Source organism: Trichechus manatus, unplaced genomic scaffold (assembly GCF_000243295.1).
Source record: "Trichechus manatus latirostris isolate Lorelei unplaced genomic scaffold, TriManLat1.0 scaffold00234, whole genome shotgun sequence".
Lineage (NCBI taxonomy): Eukaryota > Metazoa > Chordata > Mammalia > Sirenia > Trichechidae > Trichechus > Trichechus manatus.
Genome location: NW_004444170.1, coordinates 739,615 through 763,801, shown reverse-complemented (window position 1 = coordinate 763,801; position 24,187 = coordinate 739,615). Strand labels below are relative to the sequence as shown.

Sequence of the window (24,187 nt, the reverse complement as noted above, 5' to 3'; positions counted from 1 at the left end):
AGCCAAGAAAACCCCATGGAGCACAGTTCTGCTCTGTAACATATGGGGTTGTCATGAGTCAGAGTGGAATCAATGACAATGGGGTTTTTTTTTAGGTTAGCACCAATTACTTTGTATCAGGTTCACCTTATCAGACCTACATGTATGTAAACTGCAAAGCTGAGTTAGTGATTTCTAATGTTTAAAAAACTTAAGACAAGATTTTTAAAAGTTAATTACAGTGTCTCACCTTGAAACTGGCAGAGACACGGAGTAGAAACTATGTGTTATCACATTGTGGCGTCATATGCCCTGTTGTTTAATAAGGAGAAACCTCTTCAGGAGACATTGAAGAATAAGATGTGTCCACTGACTGAAAGAGCCAAGAAGGATTCATTCCCGCTTCCTTTCCATTAACTTATTTGAAAAGTGATAGCTGTCATTAAAAAAAAAAGGAAGGCAAGCTAACGTAGATCCAAAAGGGATGTTTTCAAGTATCTAAGAGTCTGATTTTACTCGATAGATGTTTAATCTACAGAATGGAATAATTTCTAATATATATGAAAAATTAAGATAAAAAATCATTTAACTCATGTAAATTGTGAGATAGAATTCTTAGGAGCAGTGTAAATCTAAACGAGAATAAGAACCTTGAATATGGTAGAGACACTAGCTTTCTCAGAGTGCCAACTACCCTGTCCTTGTTTACTCTTATTTAAGGCAAAATATGAACAACAGGAAAATACAAATTTGGAATATATCAAGTCTAATTATAGTTTCATACAATGATCAGCTATGAAATAATCAGAATTTTGTACAATAACCATAAATGTCTTATTAAAGATATTTTCAGAGTAGTATAGGTTCCTGTTTACTAACTACTTCTTGTTTCTGTTCTTAGTAATCCAGTTCTACTTGAGATATAATCCCCCTGTTCTCATGAAAAATAACAATGCCGTCTCCGTTAGCCAGCTGGGTACTACTTAAGATAGGAAAGTGCCCTGTTGTCTTTTTTTTCTTTTTTTCTTTTTTTCTTTTTCACTCCAATTTTAATAGATCATAGTAATCCAACTCAATGCCTCATATTTGCATTTATCAAAGATACTATGTTTCTTGGGGCCCTGGTGGTGTCGTGGTTAAGAGCTTGGCTGCTAACCAAAAGGTTGGCAATTTGAACCCACCAACCACCTCTTGGAAACCCTGTGGGGCATGTCTCTTGCCTTGGTTAAATGTGCTGTCTTTTGAAGAGAGAGAGAGAAAGCGTTATAAACTAGTCGGTTTGCTGTTGTGGCTCACTGATCATACTGAGGGCAGAAGGTATTGAAGAACAATGACAAGAACAAGAAGAACACTCTAGTGGCACAGTTTGCTGTGAGTGCACTTCACCACACACTGCAGCTGTTCTCAAGGTGTTTCCAGCACAGGCGGCTCCTCCTTCTCACTCTACAGCGTAGCAAGAATTTATGGGAATTCACAGCAACATTCAACTCTTTTTAACCTACTGTTATCCGAATGGCAGGTGACATAGTTTTTTAAAATATACGTATTTCCTATCTTCTAACTAATATGAACCATTCAACCCGAATAGGAGTGACGAAGCAAGTGATGTCATTATATAGCACAAACTAAAAAAAAAAAAAAAAAAAAATTACCATTCAGTCGAATCCACCTCATAGCAACCCTATAGGACAGAGTAAAACTGCCCCATACGGCTTCTAAGGAGTGGCTGGTGGATTCGAACTCCCAGTCTTTTTGGTTAGCAGCCGAACTGTTAACCACTGCACCACCAGGGCTCCTTATGGCACAAGGACACTTTTTTTTTTTTTTTAAATTTTAGTGAATAATTGTTGTGTCCAAATTATGATGCTATAGAAGTCATATTTATCACTTAATTAAGTTCTATTGACTACAAACGCAATGAAAAATATGTTTTTGTTGTCGTTGCTATGTATGACCAAAGCACAATCCTCGAGCTAGGCGTGTTCACCTACAAAGGGGGAATATGAACACTAACTGGACGTGCAACTTTTTGATACATTACTCTCAATATATTCTTAGTGAATGTAGTACTAGATCAAAGTGGCCAACTATGCAATTGTTTCTCAAAGTTTCTACCAGAAGAAATTTCTTTCAGCATAAATATGCCAAACTAAACAATAATCGGCTTTGTCAAACAACTACAATAAACATTCTTGAAAATGTGGGCATATTTACATTTTACCTGTACATGCAGATTAACTTCCAACACTGATAAATGTGTATCCCTATTTGTAGTTAAAGAATGAGTATGTGAAAAACTAATGCTAAAAAATAAAGGTGAATTATAAAATGTATATATTCAAAAAGGCAATGGAGGTGGAAGGACTGCTTTTTCATCAACAAAGAGAACTGATAGAGTGAGGAAGATTTCCAGATTTTGTAAGTATCCAAAATTATATCAGTAAATTAATTTGTTCTTTCTTTGTGAGGCTGAATTATTTAGTTTTTTAAAGTAGCTGAGCCATGGTATTCATGGAGATTATCCTCATCATTCAAGCAGTGAGGAGAGGCAAGTTTCTAGGGGAGAGTTCCAGTAGCTTAAAGCATACACTTGTTGTGTGGCCCAGGAAGCCCATTTTGATGGTTAGGGCTATGTGTCAACTTGGCTGGGCCATGATTCTCAGTGGTTCGGCAGTTATGTAATGATGTAGTTTGGTGTTATGTAATGATGTAGTTATCCTTCATTTTGTGCTATAATGTAATCACCTCCATGATGTCATCTGATGTGATCAGCCAATCAATTTTAAGAGGAGTTCCCTTGGGAGTGTGGCCTGCATCCAATATATATGAACGTCCTCACAAAGATTTCTGGCTTTTACATGATCTGGATCCTGCAGCCTGTTAATCACCTCACCTCTATTTCTTGGGACTTGAACCAGTGGCCTGCCGTATTGCCTGCCAATCTTGGATTTGTCAGCCACCGCAGCTACGTGAGTCAGGAGAAGCCTGACCCATGGACTTGGAACTTGCCAGCCTCTACAACTGCGTGAGCCATTTCCTTGAGATAAATCTCTCTCTATGTATATGTGTGTGTATATATATATATAGACAGAGAGAGAGGGAGGAAGAGAGTGTATATACATATACACTTCACTGGTTTTCTTCCCTAGAGAACGAGCCTATGACACCCACTACTTGGTGATTACCCAAGAGAAATGAAAACATATGTCCACACAAAGATTTGTACTTCAGTGTTCATAACACTTTGTTCATAATAGCCAAAACCTGAAAACAATCAAATCAAAATGTCCATCAACTAGTGATCAGATAAACAAATAGTGATACTTACTTACAATGGAATACTATTCAACAATAAAAAGGGAATAACTACTGATACACAAGATAACGTGGACAAATCTCAACAGCATTATGCTAAGTGAAAGAAGCCAGACACAACAATATATGTTCTGTAGGATTCCATTTACATGCAGTTCTTTAGTGGCAAAACTATAACGACAAAAATCAGATGACTGCTTATCAGGAGAGAGGGGACAGGAGAGAAGACTGACTGCGGAGAGGTATGAGGGCGCTTTTGAAGGACTGGTAATATTCTATATGGTAATTTTGGTAGTGGTTACACAACTATCTACTTTAGTCAGTTGCATCGAATTAAATATAAATTCATCATTTAAAATTAAATTTAATTGTACATATTTTTTCTCAATGGAGCAGATTTAAAAAGAAATAATTGTTTGAGTGAAATGAGTAATAATGAATGACTAAGAAATAATTTGATTGGTTTAATTATTCTCTAAATTTATAAGACATATTTGGGAATTATGTAAAAACATTGGAATCAAAGATATGGAGCAAATATAGATTTGAAAGACTTAATATTTCCCAACTATGCTCCCAAATGATGTGTCTTGATCTAGTTCTTCTGTAATGCACTTTTTGAAAATCTACCATACTTTCTTCTGTCTTCTGATTTTTTTTCCAACTGAATTTCTTTGAAAGTACAACTTTTAACTTGAAGTACCTTAAAACAGACTGAATTGCAAGAATTGTATATGTGCACATAATACTTTTGGAAAGTTTCTTATCAGTGAGCATTTTCTAAAAAGTGATGAGGATAGAGAGAAACCCTAGATTTTGAAAATTCTTGGTTCCTCATTCAAATTTAACCTTTGTGTCTTTCTCCTACTCTATAATCAAACCCCAAATTATTTATTTGGTGTTACCCAGATCCCCAGAATTGTATGATGTAGAGTATGGTGGACAGCTGGAGCATAAGCCCAACCCCGAAGGAATTCCCAATTCCTTCAAGGAGAGAGACACCAATACCTGAAAAAAGTGAAACAGATATTCAGAGGAAAAAAAAATCATGAGGACTAGACAGCAAGGTTTCATTGATTAGTCATGCCAATAGGAGACTGGGTCTGAGCAGTAGACGCCGTTCTAAGAAACTTGCAGGCTCTACAGTTTAGAAGATTTGAAGATTCTTATGTTGGCGATGCCAGGCGGAAGCAAAAGTGCTAAATATTTATACTGACAGAAAAATGTTTACCGGAGAGTACAAAATCATTATTTTCACAGGGAGACTCCCCGAGTCATTGCTTTTGTGTAAATGAAACAGTAGTGGATTATTTGGCAGTGTAGAGAACAATATTTCTTTTCATTCTACCTAATAATCACCTGAGATTGTATCAACTGATCATATTTAGCATTTGAATACACTTTTACCACAAGCCACTATTCCGTGTTAGAACCGTGAGTTTGGGGATACCAGTTGCATTCTGTGGCTGTTGTGTGCCCTCCAGTCCATACTGACTCATAGCAGCCCTGTAGGGCGGAATAGAACTGCCCCGTGGGGTTTCCTAGGTTGTGATCTTACAGGAGCAGATTGCCAGGTCTTTTCCATCTCAGGGTCCCTGGTGGGTTCAAATCACCAATGTTTTGGTTAGCAGAGGAGGGATTAATCACTGCGCCACCAGGGCTCCTTAATTGCATTTTAGATATGCCCAGTTCCCTCTGGAGAGTCCTTTGCCAATCACTAGATCCATTCCCTAAAGACTGGCTCTTGATTTTTTTTTTTTTTTTTTACGATCAATTTTTCACTAGAGTTGTCTTTCGAATATCTTACATTATGAGCTTAAAAAAAAAAGATGCTTACCTCCTCCATAAAACCTTAAAAATATAATTTTCATTTTTTCCACATTGAAAATGAACATAGAACCAGTCTAACACAATTTATTTTCAATTATGGTAGTGAAATGACAACTACCACCAGAACAAAACTTCACACAGGTTTTTATAGCGTACAGCACAGAAGAAAACGATAACTATGTAGTGTTCCTATTTATAATGCAGTATGGAAGTTGACCGTCAAGTGAACGAACAGTGATAAACAGGAGATATCACTGATTATTTTAAATTGGGGGAAGCATTTCATTTATCAGGTGGTGTGTATGTGTGTATTGGTGTGTAAAGTTGTAACATCTTGGTTATTTTTTTAAAGACCTTTTTATTCCATGAATATGCTGGTGACTGTAACAAAATGTTCAAAACATGAATATTCTCTAACCTATGCCTGACGTTAGTTGCCATGGAGTTGATTCCAACTCATGGCAACCCCATGTGTGCAGAGTACAACTACACAACAGGATTTTCAAGGCTGTGACTTTTTGGAAACAGATTGCCAGGCCTGTCTTCTGAGGAGCCTCTGGGTGGGTTTGAACTGCAGACCTTTCAGATAGTATTTAGGATTCAGTATTTCTCAATGGGTCCACAAATGGGTAAGAAAAACAGAGTATACGTAATTCCCGACACATCTTAGATTTGACTTCACCTTTAAAAACATCTCATTTTCGTTTTAGTTAAACAAGGTACACGTGCCTGAAAAGTAAATCCAGCATTATATGCAAACAATAGAATTTTCCCTGATTCCTATATTTAAGCATGATTACACATAATTTTAACAAGCATAGGCCACTGGAATAGCAATTTGCTATTTTCCAGGGTTGTGTTATTGATCATAGCAGAAAAGGAACGAGAAGGTTCACTTCTTTCCAAGTGCCATGATTACACTGTGTCCATACAGTTCTCAATAATGCCAGAAGCTTATGCCAAGCCTCCATCTCATGATTCTTCCCACTGGAGAAATTCTTAGAAAATTTTCCCCAAAGGGAAGGATCAGTTGATTGCTATCCATGTGCAGTAATCTAGTTTTCTAAAGATGATGAAAGGAAATCAATAATTTTTCGAGATTTGTGAGTCAAAGCCCAGAAAAATGATAATTAATCCAAGAGCAGGTTCAACGTCATCACTTGCACAGGAGACTGTTGCTTTTATCAGTTCTTCCTTCAGCCAGTAACGGAACCACTTCCTATGTTTGGCACATTCGTATCCACTTGTTAGCACCCACCACACAGTAGTTATTATAGTAAACCTAGAACACCTTTTATTTATTCTAGATTTTATTTACTCTTTTTTTTTTTTTTTTTAACTCTAGCTCAGAATCAGAAATGTGAAGTAAAGAAGGGGGATATTCTATCTTGGAGGAACTAAGAAACATCCACAACCCAGAACAGTAGTGTAAGCTGAGTGGGAAAATTCAGTGCAAAATGGTCCAGGGCAGGGAAGAATGTCAAGAAAGGTGTGGATCTCTGTGTCTCTCTCCAAAGGTGGTTGTACACACAAAGAAGCCAACCCACGACCACTTGTTTAAAACAAATAGGTCAGGCTATCTGTGCAGAATGGTAGGAGAGGATGTTCCGAGCAAGAAGCCATACATATATGTCATACTCATAAGCTGCATGCTTTTAGTGTGGCTATTGAGAAATGGAGTGAAAAGCAGTCCCACTGCAGTGTAACAAATCTTGTGTTTCATCCTTTGCCGTGCTTCACTGGGTGATACAATGATATCCCAAGAGCTCAAGCTGGAGTCCTACATTCAAGGGTGAATGTTGGTGAGAGAGAATTGTAAGCCACTGTCTTAGGTACCTAGAGCTGCTATAACAGAAGTATCACAAGAAGATGGCTTCAGTAAACGTGAATTTATTTTCTCACAGTCTAGGAGGCTAGAAGTCCAAATTCAGGGTGTCAGCTCTTGGGGAAGGCTTTCTCTTTCTGTTGTCCCTGGAGGAAGGTTCTTGTCTTTTCTGAGTTTCTGCTCCTGGACAGTCTTCATCTGGCTTGGCATATCTCTTCCTCATCTCTGCTTTGCTCACTTATTTAATCTCCTTTATATCTCAAAACAGATTGACTCAAAATGCATTCTACACTAATCATGCCTCATTAACATAGCAAAGACAATCCATTCCCAAATGGGATTATAACCACAGACATAGAGATTCGGATTTACACCACGTATTTTGGGGAGACATAATTCAATCCATAACAACCACAGACCACAACTGAGGTTTCTTATTAGTCTAACTTACTCACCGTCCCCTACTCCCACTCTTTTCTATAGCAAATAGCTGGTCCAGGAAAATCTTTCCCCTTAAAGATGAGACAGTTAAAAATGATCAAGCATAGGCTCTATGCCAAGGCAGAAAGGAGTATAAGATACTAAAACTTGCCTGTAACCTGTACCATATCTTGATCACTCACTGCATGGTCATGTAGAAGAACTTATCATTACCATATCTTTAACTATACTTGTTCAATCTGTATGTTGAGCAAATAATCCAAGAAGCTGGACTATATGAGTAAGAATACAACATAAGGATTGGAGGAAGACAAACTGAGATATGCAGATGACACAACCTTTCTTGCTTATAGCAAAGAGGACTCGCAGCACTTATTGATGAAGATCAAAGACAGCAGCCTTTGGTATGGATTACACCGCAACATAAAGGAAACAAAATACTCACAAATGGACCAATAAGCAACATCATGATAAATGGAGAAAAGATTGAAGTTCCCAAGGATTTCATTTTACTTGGATCCACAATCAATGCCCATGGAAGCAGCTGTCAGGAAATCAAAAAAACATATTGCCTTGGGCAAACCTGCTGCAAAAGATCTCTTTAAACTGTTAAAAAGTAAATATGTCACTCTGAGGACTAAGGTGCACTTGACCGAAGCCACGGTATTTTCAATCACCTTATATGCAAGCGAAAGTTGGACAATGAACAAGGAAAACCGATGAAAAATTGATGCATTTGAATCATGGTTTGACAAAGAATATGGAATATACCATGGACCAACAGAAGAATGAACAAATCTGTCTTGGAAGATGTACAGCCAGAATGCTCCTTAGAGGCAAGAATGGTGAGACTTTGTCTCACATGCTTTGGACGTGTTATCAGGAGGAACCAGTCCTTGGAGAAGGACATCATACTTGGTAAAGGAGACGGTTGGTGAAAACAAGGATGTCTCTCAACAAGACGAATTGACACGGTGACTACAACAACGGGCTCCAACTGAGCAATGATTTTGAGGATGGCATAGGACCGGACGGTATTCCATTATGTTGTACACAGGGTCACTGTGAGTCAGAACTGACTCGAAGGCACCTAACAACAACAACAACCATGACCATTCACTTTGAAGCTTCCAAAAGCTCAATTTCCACCCTCCTGTCTGATCATCGACCGCTCTTTATAGTATCCTGACTTCAATAATTCTCAACTTCAGGAAGACCTCCAGTCATTCAACCTTGCCATGGTTTATTTTTAACATCCTTACATCCTCTCATAGTCATGAAGTTGCTGGAATAAAAATAAACTAGTTTTCAAGGAATTATATACTACTAAAATTAGAGAGTAATTCTTCCCTTTGGGCTTCATAAAAATAGTATTTCATTAAAATGTAAAGAATATTCTCAACAGTATGTTGAGGAAAAAATTAGCAACAGGAAGGAGAAACAGAGTCTTCCCTTTAACAACTTTCAATACATGCAAGTCACATAATTCTGGAATTCAAGTCAGTTGAACAATAAGTTGGAAAACATAAAAATGATTCAACCTTGATCTAAAGAAAGCTTTATATTTTCTAGAAGTAGAAATTGACCTAACAGTCATATGTTTCATGCGATTTTGCACAAATATTGTTTCTTTTAATTAAACGCTTAATACTTACCGAATAGTTGTGAATTCTGTATCACACTCGCAGATTAATACTTGCTATGTAGATAAACCGTGTTGTCAGCTAAAGGCAGAGTCATATGCTTAGATAAAATGACAGAATCTTATAAAGATGTCTAACAAGGATACATGCCTGAAGAGGGGGTCATTCAACCTCTGTAGAGGTGACCCAAGGAATACCTGAGGACAAAGCCAAGATTCTTTTCCAGACGTAATGTTGGGCCTGCTCTGGGGCCCTGGTGGCGCCAGAGGTAAGCATTTGGTTGCTAACCGAAAGGTCAGCAGTTTAAATTCACGAGCGACTCTTTGTAAATCCTATGGGATAGTCATACTCTGTCCTATAGGGTTGCTATGATCAGAATTGACTTGATGGCACTGTTTATTTTTTTTTTCTGTACCCTATAACTCCAACACCTAAACAGTGCCTGACACATAGTTGACCTTCAATAAACAGTTTGTGAATGATTAAATGAATAAACAGCATACTTCAGTTAATAAATTCTTGTGTAGTTAACATTTCAGACAGAGCAAAGTTTAAAATAGATTTATAGTTTAGGCTCGTTGGTATGCATATTTCATTACAATTGTCTTGTAATGAAAAGAGGTTTGATTCTGCATATTTTTTTTTCTTCTGAAGGCCATAAATATATACATTTTGTTTCATAAATGGGTTGTAACATTAATTTAAGAGAAAGAACATTCAAAAGGATATGTTGATTTAAATATTCAGTAGGGGACGAACAATTTTATTAGAATTTGTTTTATTTTATAAAATACGTAGAATAAAACAGAGTCAGTATTTACATTTTAGTAGTACCAATTGCAGATAACAGGCAGAAAATGGACCAAGAAGATGAATCTATAAATTGTAATGTTTGTACTGTCAACACATCTGTGTAGCCATTTGGTATCCCTAAAATCAATAAATTAAATACCTTTCTCTCATGTTTTAAATTACACTGTTTTCCTGGCCTATTGTAACTAAATGTAAGAAGAATTGAGTATCCTTTTGAGACTGTTTATGAAAATAATGTTCATATCAGCAGAAATAAACCAGTTGTTCATCTTCTACATTGTGAAGGCAATAATGAATAATGTCCCTTTTTTTTTTTAATGGTTACTTTGTGTTTCCCATTTTCAGAAATCGAAAAGGGAGGATGTGGAGACCCAGGAATTCCTGCCTATGGGAAACGGACAGGCAGTCGTTTTCTCCATGGAGACGCCCTGACCTTTGAATGCCAGGCTGCCTTTGAGTTGGTGGGGGAGAGAGTTATCACCTGTCAGCAGAACAATCAGTGGTCAGGCAACAAGCCCAGTTGTGTATGTGAGTACAGCGCCTTGACTTGGCCCACTCTGGTCTGCAACTGCCTTGCAAGGGGAAAGAAGAAGAAAGAAGCAAAGCAAGCACTGAGAGAGGGCCTCTTTCAGAATAGCTGGGCACTGCTTCATTTACCAGAAACACACAAGGACGTTTTCAGACACCAACTTCCCTGCTTTCTTCACTTAATTAAAACTAATTAATGACCGTATTATGTCTGTTAAGTAAAATGTAGTTGAGATTTTTTTACTAGAAAGAACATAAAACACACGAGTGCTTCCCTCAATAGCTTCTCATGACATACTGTAGTGACATCAACAGACCAGTGGAGTCTTTGAAGACTTAATAACATAGTATAAAACCGAAACACGAGGTGATCGACAGTGTGCTATGTGGGCGGTAGTATCGGTTTGGAATTCAGTTGAATAACTGCCTGGTGCTCCTAAGTATAGTGTTTTAGCAAGTAGAAAAATATTTAACAGTTAAAAGGAATTTTTTTCTTATAATTAAATATAACAATAACTGGAAGACATATATGAAATCTTGTGCAATTAGAAGCAAAACCATACCGTAGACGTAAATCCAACAGTTTTCTCTCCGAAAGGGGAACCATCTCTATATCTATATCTATACATCTTTAAGTACACATTCTTAAAAGTAATTTTTCAAGAGATTTTTATATTGACCAACTAGAACATGGTACAGTTTTCAAAGTTATTAGTTTATTCATCTTTACCCTGTGACTAATAAAAAAATTTAAGAAACTTAAAAAAGATTAACTTTAAAGGTAAATATAAAATAAAACAATAAAAATGAAAAGGCAGAAAACGGAATAAAAAGAATATTATTTTATGGAAAATTATTTCTATGATACATATATTTTCATGTTAATATTTGTTCACCTGAAGGCAGGATAGTTATTACTAGAAATTATAACATTTCAGTCAATTCGATAGAATGATTTTTAATCAAGCCTGTAATTGATTACGTACAGGCTCTACTTGTGTTATATAAGATCATGAAATACTCTAGTTACAACTTAGGGAAAAAGAGAACTGTATGATCCTGAGTTACCAATAACAACTGTTATCTGCAGATATGGATTTACCTTCCAAGTTCTTAGCCATCAGTTTCGGGGAGCCAGCGCTCTGGATTTTGTGCGAAATTATTTGAAAATCTCCTTGTGTCTTCACAGTTTCATGCTTCTTCAACTTTACTGCGCCGTCAGGGATTATTCTCTCCCCAAACTATCCAGAGGAATACGGGAACAACATGAACTGCGTTTGGTTGATTATATCTGAGCCAGGAAGCAGAATTCACCTCATTTTTAATGATTTTGATGTGGAACCTCAGTTTGACTTCCTTGCAGTCAAAGATGACGGGATTTCTGATATAACAGTTCTTGGAACTTTTTCTGGCAATGAAGTACCTTCCCAGCTGGCCAGCAGTGGGCACATCGTCCGTCTGGAATTTCAGTCTGATCACTCCACTACTGGCAGAGGGTTCAACATCACGTACACAAGTAAGAACTCCTACACAAACATCGCTTTCGTGTTCCCACTTTATTTACAAATGTGTGAAGTTGAATTTCAAGGTTGGTATTTCAGACGTTTTGTCATGATTATAAGAATAATAAGAGTAGAAGAATTACACAGCATCATTCCTGTAACCTAAAAGAACACATCACCTATCTAGAATAGTGTTTGGTCACACCTGTAGTAAAGAACTGGATCTTTCTCCTTTCTTCTCTCTCTCTTTGGATGTTATCCATCCATCTGTCCAACCATCCATCCATCCATCCGTCCATCTATCCATCCTTCCTTAATGCAACAAAATACTGTAGTAAAAAAGTATTGAGGCATTTAAAGTTAGGCATAGACTCGAATCCCAGCATTTGTATATACTTAGTGGATTTTGATAAGACAGCTAGCCTCTCTTTGCCCAGGTTCCTCACTTGAAAAACCAATATAATAGGAACATTTACTTAAATGCATTGTTGAGGGAACAAAATGAAATAATAAAAATGTTAATATGAGTAACAGTTATCATTTATTGATTGCTTACTTCTTTTAGGCACTGTGCTTAGAATTTACCAGTAATTATTCCATTTAATGCTATAGCAACTGGGATAGATGCTTGAGAGTTCTCATTCTGTAAATAAAGATAGCTACACTCAGATCATTAATCTGCCCAAAATCAGATAAAAAGCACAGGAGCCAATATCGTAACCTGGATTTATCTGAACCTATACCCTTTCTGCGGCCTCTTGTATTCCTTGTCATAATTTCTTCAAGCGTATGAACAGCGCTTTTCAAAGTGTAAAGTGCTATAGAGATGATAATTATATCTATTTATCCATCGTGTTTTCTCTCTCACTTTCTCTCAAATTCTCAGTAGCTACTGATCCTTTTTATTTAATGTTTTTATTTATCTGACTATGAATGATGTAACTGACATTTGGGGCACAAGTTGCCGCATATTTTGTATTTCCTTCATCTTTCAGTACACATGATTAATATTCAAGCATTTTTACTCTAGTTATACTTTTGTCCTTTTCCTTCCCAGCATTTGGTCAGAATGAGTGCCATGATCCTGGCATTCCCATAAATGGACGACGTTTTGGTGATAGGTTTCTGCTTGGGAGTTCCGTTTCTTTCCACTGTGACGACGGCTTTGTCAAAACCCAGGGGTCGGAGTCCATCACGTGCATCCTGCAGGACGGAAACGTTGTTTGGAGTTCCACCGTTCCCCGCTGTGAAGGTGCGTGTCTGGCATCACTGAGCAGAGCCTCTTCTTTTAAAATGGTACTTCTAATTTAAAAACAAATAAACAAGAAACGTAGTTTTTAGTTAGTTGTTCTGTTACTCTTACTATAAAAAAAACACTTTGCAGTTGAGTTGATTCCGCCTCACAGCCACCCTAGAAGACAGAGTAGAACTGCCCCCATAGGGTTTCCAAGGAGCTACTGGTAGATTCAAACCGCCAACCTCTTGGTTAGTAGCTGAGCTCTTAACCACTATGCCACCCAGGCTTCAGTCTTACCATAGCTGACATATAATACCTAATATTCTTCTTAGCGTTTCTATGGTTGTTAATGGTTGCCTATGTTATAAAACCAGACACAATTTTATAAAGGAGAAAGATAGTACCTCAAATTATGACTCATTTTAAAAACCTTTACTTGAAATATAAGCTCACATCTCCCCTATCAGAATAGTCCATGCACAGTAAATTAAAAAACACTTTTTTAATGTATCGTCAGTAAATAATAAACAAATACAAAATTGAAAGGAAAAGTAAAATCTCATTCTTGTGGATTAGATTGGCAAAGATTTAAAAATATTAATATGATATAATATTGGAAAGGTTGTGGGGGAACTGGCATTTCCTGGCCATGCTATTGAGGGTGTACAATCATGCCATCTTGATATAAATTTGTATTAAGGGTCTTAAATTTTTTCTTGTGTTTTGAGCTGTAAATCATTCTTCTGTATCAATATCATAAGGAAACACTCAGGCAACAGTGAAAGATATTTGTTTAAGAATGTTGTTTGCAGCACTATTTATAACAGTGAAGGACTGGGAAAAGCTAAACTCCAAACAATAGAGATTGGTTAAATAAGTTATGATGCATTCCTACCCCAGGCTAACATACATCATTCACAAAGATTATGACATGAAAGTTGCTCGTGCTGCGTTATGATGTAGAACACCACATTGTAAAACCACATGTGTAGTAATACCTCATTTTTAAACATGCAAATATATCTGCATCTCGTAATAATAATTTTTTTTAACACTGAAAAAGGTACATACCAAAGTGTTAACTGTGGTTATGAATGCTTTTTCTCTTTTTATTTTTATTTTCTTGTCTTGATTTAATGTTTCTTCCATAATAAGTAAATAGAAAATAAATACATCAAACATAGCGTATTATACTATATAAGATTACTATCCTATGTAGAATGCCTTCACATTCCATCACCAAGCCTGTGATCCTTTCAAACTCTGCAGCTAGTCTAATCAAAGCCACAGTCTGACTGTAGAAGGACTAAACTCCTAAACGTCTAATCAGCAGCGTGGAGCATTTGGGTTATGCTATACTACACTAACCCGCCCCCAGCGCTACCTTCACAATTATTCACCATTATCTTAAGGAGGAACTTAAGTACTATTGACAGCATTGGCTGCAGTGTTAAAATTACTGAAAGATATTCTATTTTACACTTTTGTAAATTGTTAAAACAATTCGGTGGGCAATGAGCATCACCAGGGTATATAAAATTGATAGATTGAAGGACGAGAAAAGAATATAATTTTTATAGTTATTATTAAATGTTTTTCATTTATACTTTTATGTTTTACATTTTATGAACTGTTAACAAATTAATAGGTTCTTTTTCCTTTACAAATAAATGAATAGACACATAGGAGTGCTCAGATATATGACGCGAAGTTGTTGTTCCGTTGCTCGTCTGTCAGTTTGTCATACTGTGGCACTTTGTGGCTTGCTGTGATGCTGGAAGCTATGCCACTTGTATTTCAAATGTGAGCAGGATCATCCTTGGTGGACAGGTTTCACTGGAACTTCCAAATTAAGACATACTGGGAAGAAGGACCTGGTAATCTACTTTTGAAAAAATTGGGCAGTGAAGACCTTATGAATAGCAGCAGAACATTGTCTGCTACAGTGCCAGAAGATGAGCCCCTCAGGTTGGAAGGCACTCAGAATAAGACTGGGGAAGGGCTGGCTCTTTAAACTGGAGTTGACATTAATAACACAGATAGAGTCAAGCTTTTGGGAGCTTCATTTGCTGAAGTGGCACGACTGAAAATGAGAAGAAATAGCTGCAAACATCTATTAGTGATTGGAATGTGGAATGTACAAAGTATGAATGTAAGAAAATTGGAAGTTGTCAAAAATGAAAGGGAATGTTTAAAGATCAGTATCCTAGGCATTAGTGAGCTGAAATGGACTGGTATTGGCCATTTTGAATCATATGGTCTACGCCAGGGATAACAAATTAAAGAGAAACGGCAGTACATTCATTGTCAAAAAGAACATATTAAAATCCATCCTGAATTACGATGTGCTCAGTGATAGAATAATATCCATATGCCTGCAAGGAAGACCAGTTAATACAACTATTATTCAAATTTACATACCAACCACTAATGCCAAAGATGAAGAAATTGAAGATGTTTACCAGCTGAACTTGATCAAACATGCAATCAGGATGCATTAATAATTACTGGTGATTGTAATGCAAAAGGTGGAAAGTAGTTGGAAAATATGGCCTTGGTGATAGAAACGATACCAGAGATTGCATGATAGAATTATGCAAGATCAATGATTTATTGATTGGAAATACCTTTTTGAATAACATAAATAGCGACTATACACGTGGATCTTTCCAAATGGAGTAAACAGGAATTAAATCGACTACATCTGTAGAAAGAGATGATGTAGACACTTGATATCATCAGTCAGAACAAGGCCAGGGACTGATTATGGAACAGTCTATCAATTGCTACTATGCAAGGTGAAGTTGAAGCTGAAGAAAATTAGAACAAGCACAGGAGAGCAAAAGTACAGCCTTGAGCATATCCCACCTGAATTTAGAGACCATCTCAAGAATGAATTTGGTGCACTGAACACTAATGATCCAACATCAGATGAATTTTGGGATGACGTGAAGAAAGCAAAATGTGATTAAAAAAATAGTAAAGAAAGAAAAGACCAAAATGTATGTCAGAAGAAACTCTGAACTGTGCTCTTGAATGATGAGTAGCTAAAGTGAACGGAAGAAATAAAGAAGTGAAACAGTTTAACAGATTTCAAAGGGCAGCTCGAGAAGACAAAGTAGAGAATTATAATGAAAATGTGCAAAGACCTATGGTTGGAAAACCTAAAGGGAAGCAAATGCTTTGGCATTTCTCAAGCTGAAAGAACTGAAGAAAACATTCAAGCCTCGAGTTGCAATATTGAAGGATTCCACAAAGAAAATATTAAATGATGCAGAAAGTATCAAAAGAAAATGGAGGGAATACACAGAGTCACTGTACCAAAAGAATTGTTCAGCATTCAACCATTTCAGGATGTATCATATGATCAAGAACCAATGGTATTGAAGAAAGAAATCCAAGCTACACTTCAGGCATAGGAGAAAAGCAAGGCTATAGGAATTAACTGAATACCAATGGAAGTGTTTCAATAAATTGATGCAGTGCTAGAGGTGTGCACTCATCTATGCCAAGAAATGTGGAAGAGAGCTACTTGACCAACCGACTGGAAGAGACACATATCTGTGCCCATTCCAAAGAAGGTGATCCAACAGAATATGGAAATTATTGTACAGTATCATTGGTATCATGCGTAAGTAAAATTTTGCTGAAGATAATTCAAAAATGGTTGCAGCAGTACATCAAATGGGGACTGCTGAAACTCAAGCCGGATTCAGAAGAGGATGTGGAATGAGGTGGAATGAGGGTTATCATTGCTGATGTCAGATGGATCATGGCTGAAAGCAGAGAATACCAGAAAAAACGTTGCCAGTGTTTTACTAACTATGCAAAGACATTCGACCGTATGGACTATAACAAATTATGTATAACACTGCGAATAATGGGAATTCCAGAACACTTAATTGTGCTCATTAGGAACCTGTAAATAGACCAAGAGGTGGTTCAAACAGAACAAGGGGATACTGCAAAGTTTAAAGTCAGTAAAGATGTGTGTCAGGATTGTATCCTTTCACTATATTTATTTAATCTGTATGCTGAAGAAATAATCCAAGAAGCTGGACTATATGTAGAAGAACACAGCATCAGGATTGGAAGAAGACTCAGTAACAACCTGCATTATGCAGATGACAGAATCTCGCTTGCTGAAAGTTAAGGGGACTTGAAGCACTTACTGATGAAGATCAAAGACCATAGCCTTCAGTATGGATTTCACCCTGAATGTAAAGAAAACAAAAATCCTCACAACCGAACCAATAAGCAACATCATGATAAATGGAGAAAAGATTGAAGTTGTCAAGGATTTCATTTTACTTGGATCCACAGTCAACAGCCATGGAAGCAGCAGTCAAGAAGTCGAACCATGCATTGCAGCAGGCAGATCTGCTGCAAAAGACCTCTTCAATATGTTAAGAAGAAAAGATGTCACCTTGAGGACTAAGGTGCACCTGACCCAATCACCTTATACGCATGCGAAAGCTGAATAAGGAATTAGGCAGACCAAAGAAGAATTGATGCCTTTGAATTATGGTATTGGCGAAGAATATTGAATATATCGTGGATTTTAAGAAGAACAAACAAATCTGTCTTGGAAGTAGTACAGCCAGAATGCTCCTTAGAAGTGAAGATGGCGAGACTTCATCTCCCATATTTTGGACATGTTATCAGGAGGCACCAGTCCCTGGAGAAGGACATCATGCTTGGTAAAGTAGAGGGTCACTGAAAAAGAGGAAGACCCTCAAGGAGATGGACTGACGCAGTGGCTGCAACAATGGGCTCAAGCATAACAATGATTATGAGGATGGTGCAGGATCTGGTGGTGTTTCATTCTGTTGTACACAGGGTCACTATGAGTTGGAACCAACTCGATGGCACCTAACTACACATTGCTGTTGTGTGCTGTTGAGTCAGTTCTCACTCATAGGACCCTATACTAATAGCAGTACATAATTAAACATGTTTGCAGATACTGTCCTAGACAATCATAACACTAATGACTTTGAAGCATGAATAATTTCATGAGAAAGAAATTTAAAATAAACACTACTCTCTAGTCTCTGTTCTCTTCTGGCCACAATTTTTGCTGTCACCTGTGTACTTTGTCTCCTAATAGGCTGTGTACAGATGCATTACAAGCTGAAGTTGTAAATATATACTTAAGCAAAATCAGTGGAGTAGAAAAGGCACTAAATTGGCAGGCAATCAAAAGTACAATAAGGGCATATACAAGGGAAAATATTACATTAAATGTGAACAGACACTTCTTTCATTTTTAGGAAGAAACTCAAAATAAATTAAAATGCAAAACTTAGCTATAGTTCTTTAACAAGGAAAACCTTAACACAAAGGAATAGTTAAGGGAGAAAAATATTTTTAAAGTTTACCTGTACTGAGGAACCCCATTACTTAACATAGATCAGTTTTAGAGAGGGTAGATAGATACTTGATAACATGGTTGACTAGATACCTGGATCAGTCCCTCTGCTGAAAAGAAATAGCAATTGAATTTCAGAATTAAAGTAATCTAGTAGGAAAAATTGAATGACAATAAAAAATTTAATAACACAAACAACAAACTCGATTTAATAGATTTGTGTACAACCTCATATCCTTTAGAGAATAATCATATTTTTTCTTTTTTCATGGAATATTTTTTAAATCAATTCTATATTTACTCAGAAAGTGAGCCTTAAATGAGTAAAATCCGTATAGGCCCCTTGCACTGATAGGATTCCAATTAAAAAGAAAACATGTAATAAAATATAAGAACAGGCAAATACATAGAAATCAAAATAACACCTTGTATTAAAGAGGAACTTAAATCTTAACTCATAATCTATTTGGAAAGCAGGGGAAGAACACATTCTATTAAAAATAATACAAGACAGAAAAAATTGAACGAGGAAGACTGTGTATTTAAATGCCCTTGCTGTTGAATAAAATGACAAGAAATACAGGAACTTATAACTAAGATTAAAAAGTTAGAAAAAAATCAAAAATAAATTAGAAGATCATATGAATACACATCAAATATTAAAAAACAGCAATTAAATTCAAAAGTGAGTTCTTTGGTAGTACCAGTGAAATAGACAAATTCTGTATGATTGTGATAAAAGAAGCCAGGAGAGGAGAAAATGATAGTTATTTAAGAAAATAAAAAAGCAATAACCATGATCACACACACAAAAAGGATAACTTTACGTAACAGCAAAAGTAAAAGGCTCATAAGAAAGCAATTTTTAAAGGTATGTTTCTTTATTTATTCTGATAGAATTTACTATAAATCAGCATATTGTGGGTATAAATTGTGCGGCCTCTGGATGAATGATTTCTTTGTATTTATTTGTTCTCTCTCAACCCATTCTTTAGCACAGCTCAGTATCATTACGAACTCAATTATTATTAGGAACAATTTAACTGTATAAGAATACAGCATTAACTCTATGGCAACAAATTTGATATTCCAAAGGAAATTGATGATCTTTTACCAAAATATAAATTACCAAAATTGACTCAAATAAAAAGTGGAAAAATGAGCAATTTACCATAGAAAAGATTTGATAATAATAACCAAAAAGTATATCTGTAGTTACATAGGTAGAAGTGTATGCATACATATGTATTATAAAGCATAAAAGAGTGCATGCATGTGGAAGTATAGGTGTATCTGTAGGCATATGTAAACACATGTTTGTGTGTGCTACGTATGTATCTATATGTATAATAAGGATCATAGGGGGCACAGTTACAGAAACTTCCTTGACATATCCAAATAATTTGTTGGATTGGTTTACAAGGTAAAAAGGCTTAGGACCTTAAGTCTCGTGGGATAGCTTAGTCAACTGGCATAACATAGTTAACATAGTTCTACACCCTGATTTGGTGAGTAGCATCTGAGTTCTTAAAAGAAGTGAATGAAAGAAACCAAGCACTCGAAGAAGAACCTAGTCCACAGGATTAATAGCCCACCGGAACCATGGCCTCTCTAACCTGAGACCAGAAGAACTAGATGATGCCTGGCTACCACTATATATCATTCTGACCAGGGACACAATAAAAAGTTTTCCAGATATGGGAGAAAAATGTAGACCAAAACTCAAATTCCTAAAAAAGGCCAGACCTACTGGGCTGATAGGTATGAGAGGAACCCCCAAAACTATTGCCTTAAGATATGCTTTGAACTTGGAACTGAAGCCATTCCTGGAGGTTACCTTTCAGCCAAATAGTAGATTGGATTATAAAATAAACAGTATCACCCATGAGTAATGTACTCCCTTAAACGATCAACTGAATGAAACCAAACAGTCAATATTTACCCAAAAGCAAAAAGGGTAAGGGAAGCTAGATCAATGGAAACAGAACAAGCAGAATGGAAATAATGAGAATCTGATACACTGTGAAAACTGTAACCAATGTCACAGAAAAATTTGTATAAAAATTTTTAAATGGGAACCTAGTTTGCTGTGTAAACTTTCTCCTAAAACACAATAAAGTATTAAAAAAAATTTTTGAAAGAAGATTAAAGATTGAACATTGAAAAAGACAACACGTGGGGTATCCATGAACCAGAATCAACTAGATAGCAACAGCTTTGGTTTTGGGGGGTCCCTTAGAGGTGCATGAGTGCATTCTTTATCTTTACAGAGAATTTTAGTGTTGTTAAAACAGAAAATAATACACACAAGGTACATGCTTCTTAGTTCAATCAAATATACAAGACCAAATAGGCAGCTCCTACCCAAAAGCAAGATGAGAAGGCAGGAAGGGACAGGAACTGGATGAATGGGCACAGGGAACCCAGGGTGGAAAGGAGGAGGGTGCTGTCACATTGTGGGGATTGCAACCAATGTCACAAAACAATATGTGTATAAATTTTTGAATGAGAAATTAACTTGAGCTGTAAACTTTCACCTAAAGCACAATAAAATTAAAAAAAAAACTATCAGAGATCATGAAAAAGATTTTATATTTTATAAAACCAATATTAATTAGATACCAAAAGCAAATAATACTAAAAAATAAAAACTATAGGAAAAACATGCATGATCAAAATAGATTATTTTAGGAATGCAATATCAGATAATCTGTCAAATTAAAGTTTTCATAAATTAAAGGAGAATTGGTATTCTAAAGACCTCATTCAAATAATTACTTTTTTGTTATTAGTTATGTGAAGGTGAACATCACTGGTGCCGTTTATTCATCAGATATATGGCTGCCCACCAAGGAGGATTTTGCTTCTTGTTCCCCTTTGGTTTGATAGAACTTTGTGACATGTTCCAGACAATTAGTGGAAGTGGAAGTGACATAATCAGCTTCTGACCCAGAGCCTTGCATTGCCTCTTCCAGACCTTTCTCCATTTTCCTTAGCTATTGGAAGAGAGAAGTTGTGGAATAAAGCCACTAGGCATGTAGTGTGTGTGAGGAATAAATATTTCTTATCACAGCTACTAAACTTTTGGAGTTATTTGTTATCACAGTATTTGTTACCTAATCTACGCCAACTGATACAGCAAACTTGAAATTATCACTTAATACTCAGTGTTTAATTTTTTTGATCTACAGTAAAAAAATAAATAACAAAGTCTATTTCATTGGAATAAAGTGATACAAATTCTAAAACTCACCAGTTTCCATGTAGCCAATTCCAACTCATGGTGACCAGATGTGTGTCATAGCAGAAGTGTGGTCCATAGGGTTTTCAATGATTGATTTTTTAGAAATATATTGCTAAGCCTTTGTTCCAAGGCACCTCTGGGTGGACTCGAACCTCCAACCTTTTGGCTAGTAGCTGAGCACATTAACCAATTGCATCATGCAGATTTAGAAATGCCTCAAACCAAAAACCAAACCAAACCCACTGCCACTGAGTGCATTCTGACTTACAGCAACCTTATAAGACAGAGTAGAACTGCCCTATAGGGTTTCCAAGGCTGAAATCTTTACAGAGCAGACTGCCACATATTTCTCCTGTGGGGTGGCTGGTGGGTTCAAACTACAGATCTTTTGGTTAGCAGCCAAGCATTTTAAATTTCTGCAAATTCCTGTTTCTTCTGAGGTGTTACCATCTATTTCATATATTTAGTTTTTGATTAATATCATGTCTCACTCTGCGTTTTCTCTCCTAGCACCATGTGGTGGACATTTGACGGCTTCAAGTGGAGTTATTTTGCCTCCTGGATGGCCGGGATATTATAAAGATTCTTTAAATTGTGAATGGATAATTGAAGCAAAACCAGGACACTCTATCAAAATAACTTTTGATAGGTAAGACTTTTTTTTCTTCCTAAATATGAACCTACGGATTCACGTATACTCAAAGTTTTCATTAAATGGACCTTAAAACTAGAAATGTGACAGTTCTCTATGGGCTCCCCAAAAGGAGTCCACTTCACATGAAATAGGCATTTACTTGATAAGTTTGTTCCTCTTGAATTTTCTTTTTCTAACCCATCGGCTAAGTCACTCCATCCAGCATCCCCCTGACAACCGCTGTCAGCATAATTCTGCAAGAGGTGTGGGGGAATGGTGGTCCCTGAGAACCGTTTCCCAGAGATCACAATATCTGGCCCTTAAATCAGACTATGGATGCAGAACCTGCAGCTAGAATCAACTCTGCTCTGATGCTGTTCATGCGTGGAAGCAGCTCAGGATCCCTCTGGTACCTCAGGTACCTTCTGAAGTAGCACAGGAAAGCACCTCTCTTGCTCTGGTCATGGTTACTGGTAATTGGACAGGAACTTTGGGTTGCAGAGCTGGCAACAGGGTGGGTGCAACAGATTAATTATTTAGTGCTTTCTAGAAAGTATGAGGGATACTGTGACTGAAATGTTTATATTATTCAGTAATAATATTTGATAATCTAAAAAAATTCTGAAAAAATGTTACTCATTTAATTTTCTCCAGTCTTTTCTTTTCAATAACGCACTGTGATATTTTACTAAATTCTATCCCTAGGTATCTCATATTTCTAACATTTTCAGACACTTTTTATTTTCCCCTAAAATTATGCAGTATTAGTTTACACAGTGAACCAGGTTCTAACATTCTAATGAAAGATGTGCTTCTACATATAAATTTTAAATTCCATACTCAAGGTACTATTATATAATATGTGTTAGGTTGCCAGGTAATGAAAAGCATTGAGGTTTTTGTTTACGAGCTTATCCTGGAGATCTTCTGGTTGTTGAGGTGTGCATTATACCTGTCCTAGCTTTTACAAAAGAGCGGATATGAAAACTTAAGTGCAACTACATCAAGTAAGATTTGTTTCATATGTATCTAGTCTTTGTGAATTTGAACTCAGAAAACAGAAATCTTAGAGTTATTAGTGGAAATATTAGCGTCGTCAAAGACAATGTCAGCCCTATCCTTCTCCAAATGCACTAGCCCTGTGACACACAAATTGTTTGACTTTATTTTCTATGAAAGAGTGGAGGTGAGGGTACAAACCCAGTGAGGTACAAGAATATATAAATATACTTCATTTGTGCTAAGAAGAGTATACATAATTTAATGAAAAACAGGGCAAAGCCCTCTGGTTTAAACATCCTTTATTGTTGATCTATGCTATGGAGCTAAGTAAGGAAGCTTCTTTGTCTAGAGTTCTTTCTCTTCATCAGCGATATTCAGTGCAAAGCACGGGAGATAATGGCACAGGTTTCAACGGATTTCTGTGGCTGAAAGTTACTGAGTGAGTCACAGTCTTACAATCAGAGCAAGGTCAGACACTTGGAAACCAGGTTAGCTCTTTGAGGATGAGATGGACCCATTTAGAAAATCATCTCAGTGCCTGGAACAGTACCTTTGTTGCATAAAAGGGTACCCAAGTGGCTGCAACTTTATATAACAGTAATCTCATGCCAGATTGTCTGGAAGCATAATTTCCTTCTTGGAAGAAAAGTTAAGCACATTTTGGAAGCTTTTCTAACTTCTTCAAATCATTAAAGCATCCTTTAGTTTCTGAAGCAGCAATATGCTATATGCTAGTCTAATGTTCTGAAAGAGTTAATGTAACTTAAAAAGGCACAGGATTTTCTTTTTCAGGAAGGGTGTTTAAAGTGTTGTCACGTATTTT

At 36.5% G+C, this 24,187-nt stretch overlaps 1 protein-coding gene across 1 annotated transcript in view; it reads left to right on the top strand.

The window, feature by feature from the left end:
• Positions 1–24,187, top strand: part of LOC101344436 (CUB and sushi domain-containing protein 1-like) — a 1,691,327-nt gene that overhangs the window by 1,235,299 nt on the left and 431,841 nt on the right. Inside the window, exons 12-15 of the mRNA XM_023743077.1 lie at positions 10,192–10,374; positions 11,564–11,890; positions 12,934–13,128; positions 22,239–22,377. Coding sequence (XP_023598845.1) covers positions 10,192–10,374; positions 11,564–11,890; positions 12,934–13,128; positions 22,239–22,377 — 844 coding nt within the window. The remainder of the gene's footprint in view (positions 1–10,191; positions 10,375–11,563; positions 11,891–12,933; positions 13,129–22,238; positions 22,378–24,187) is intronic.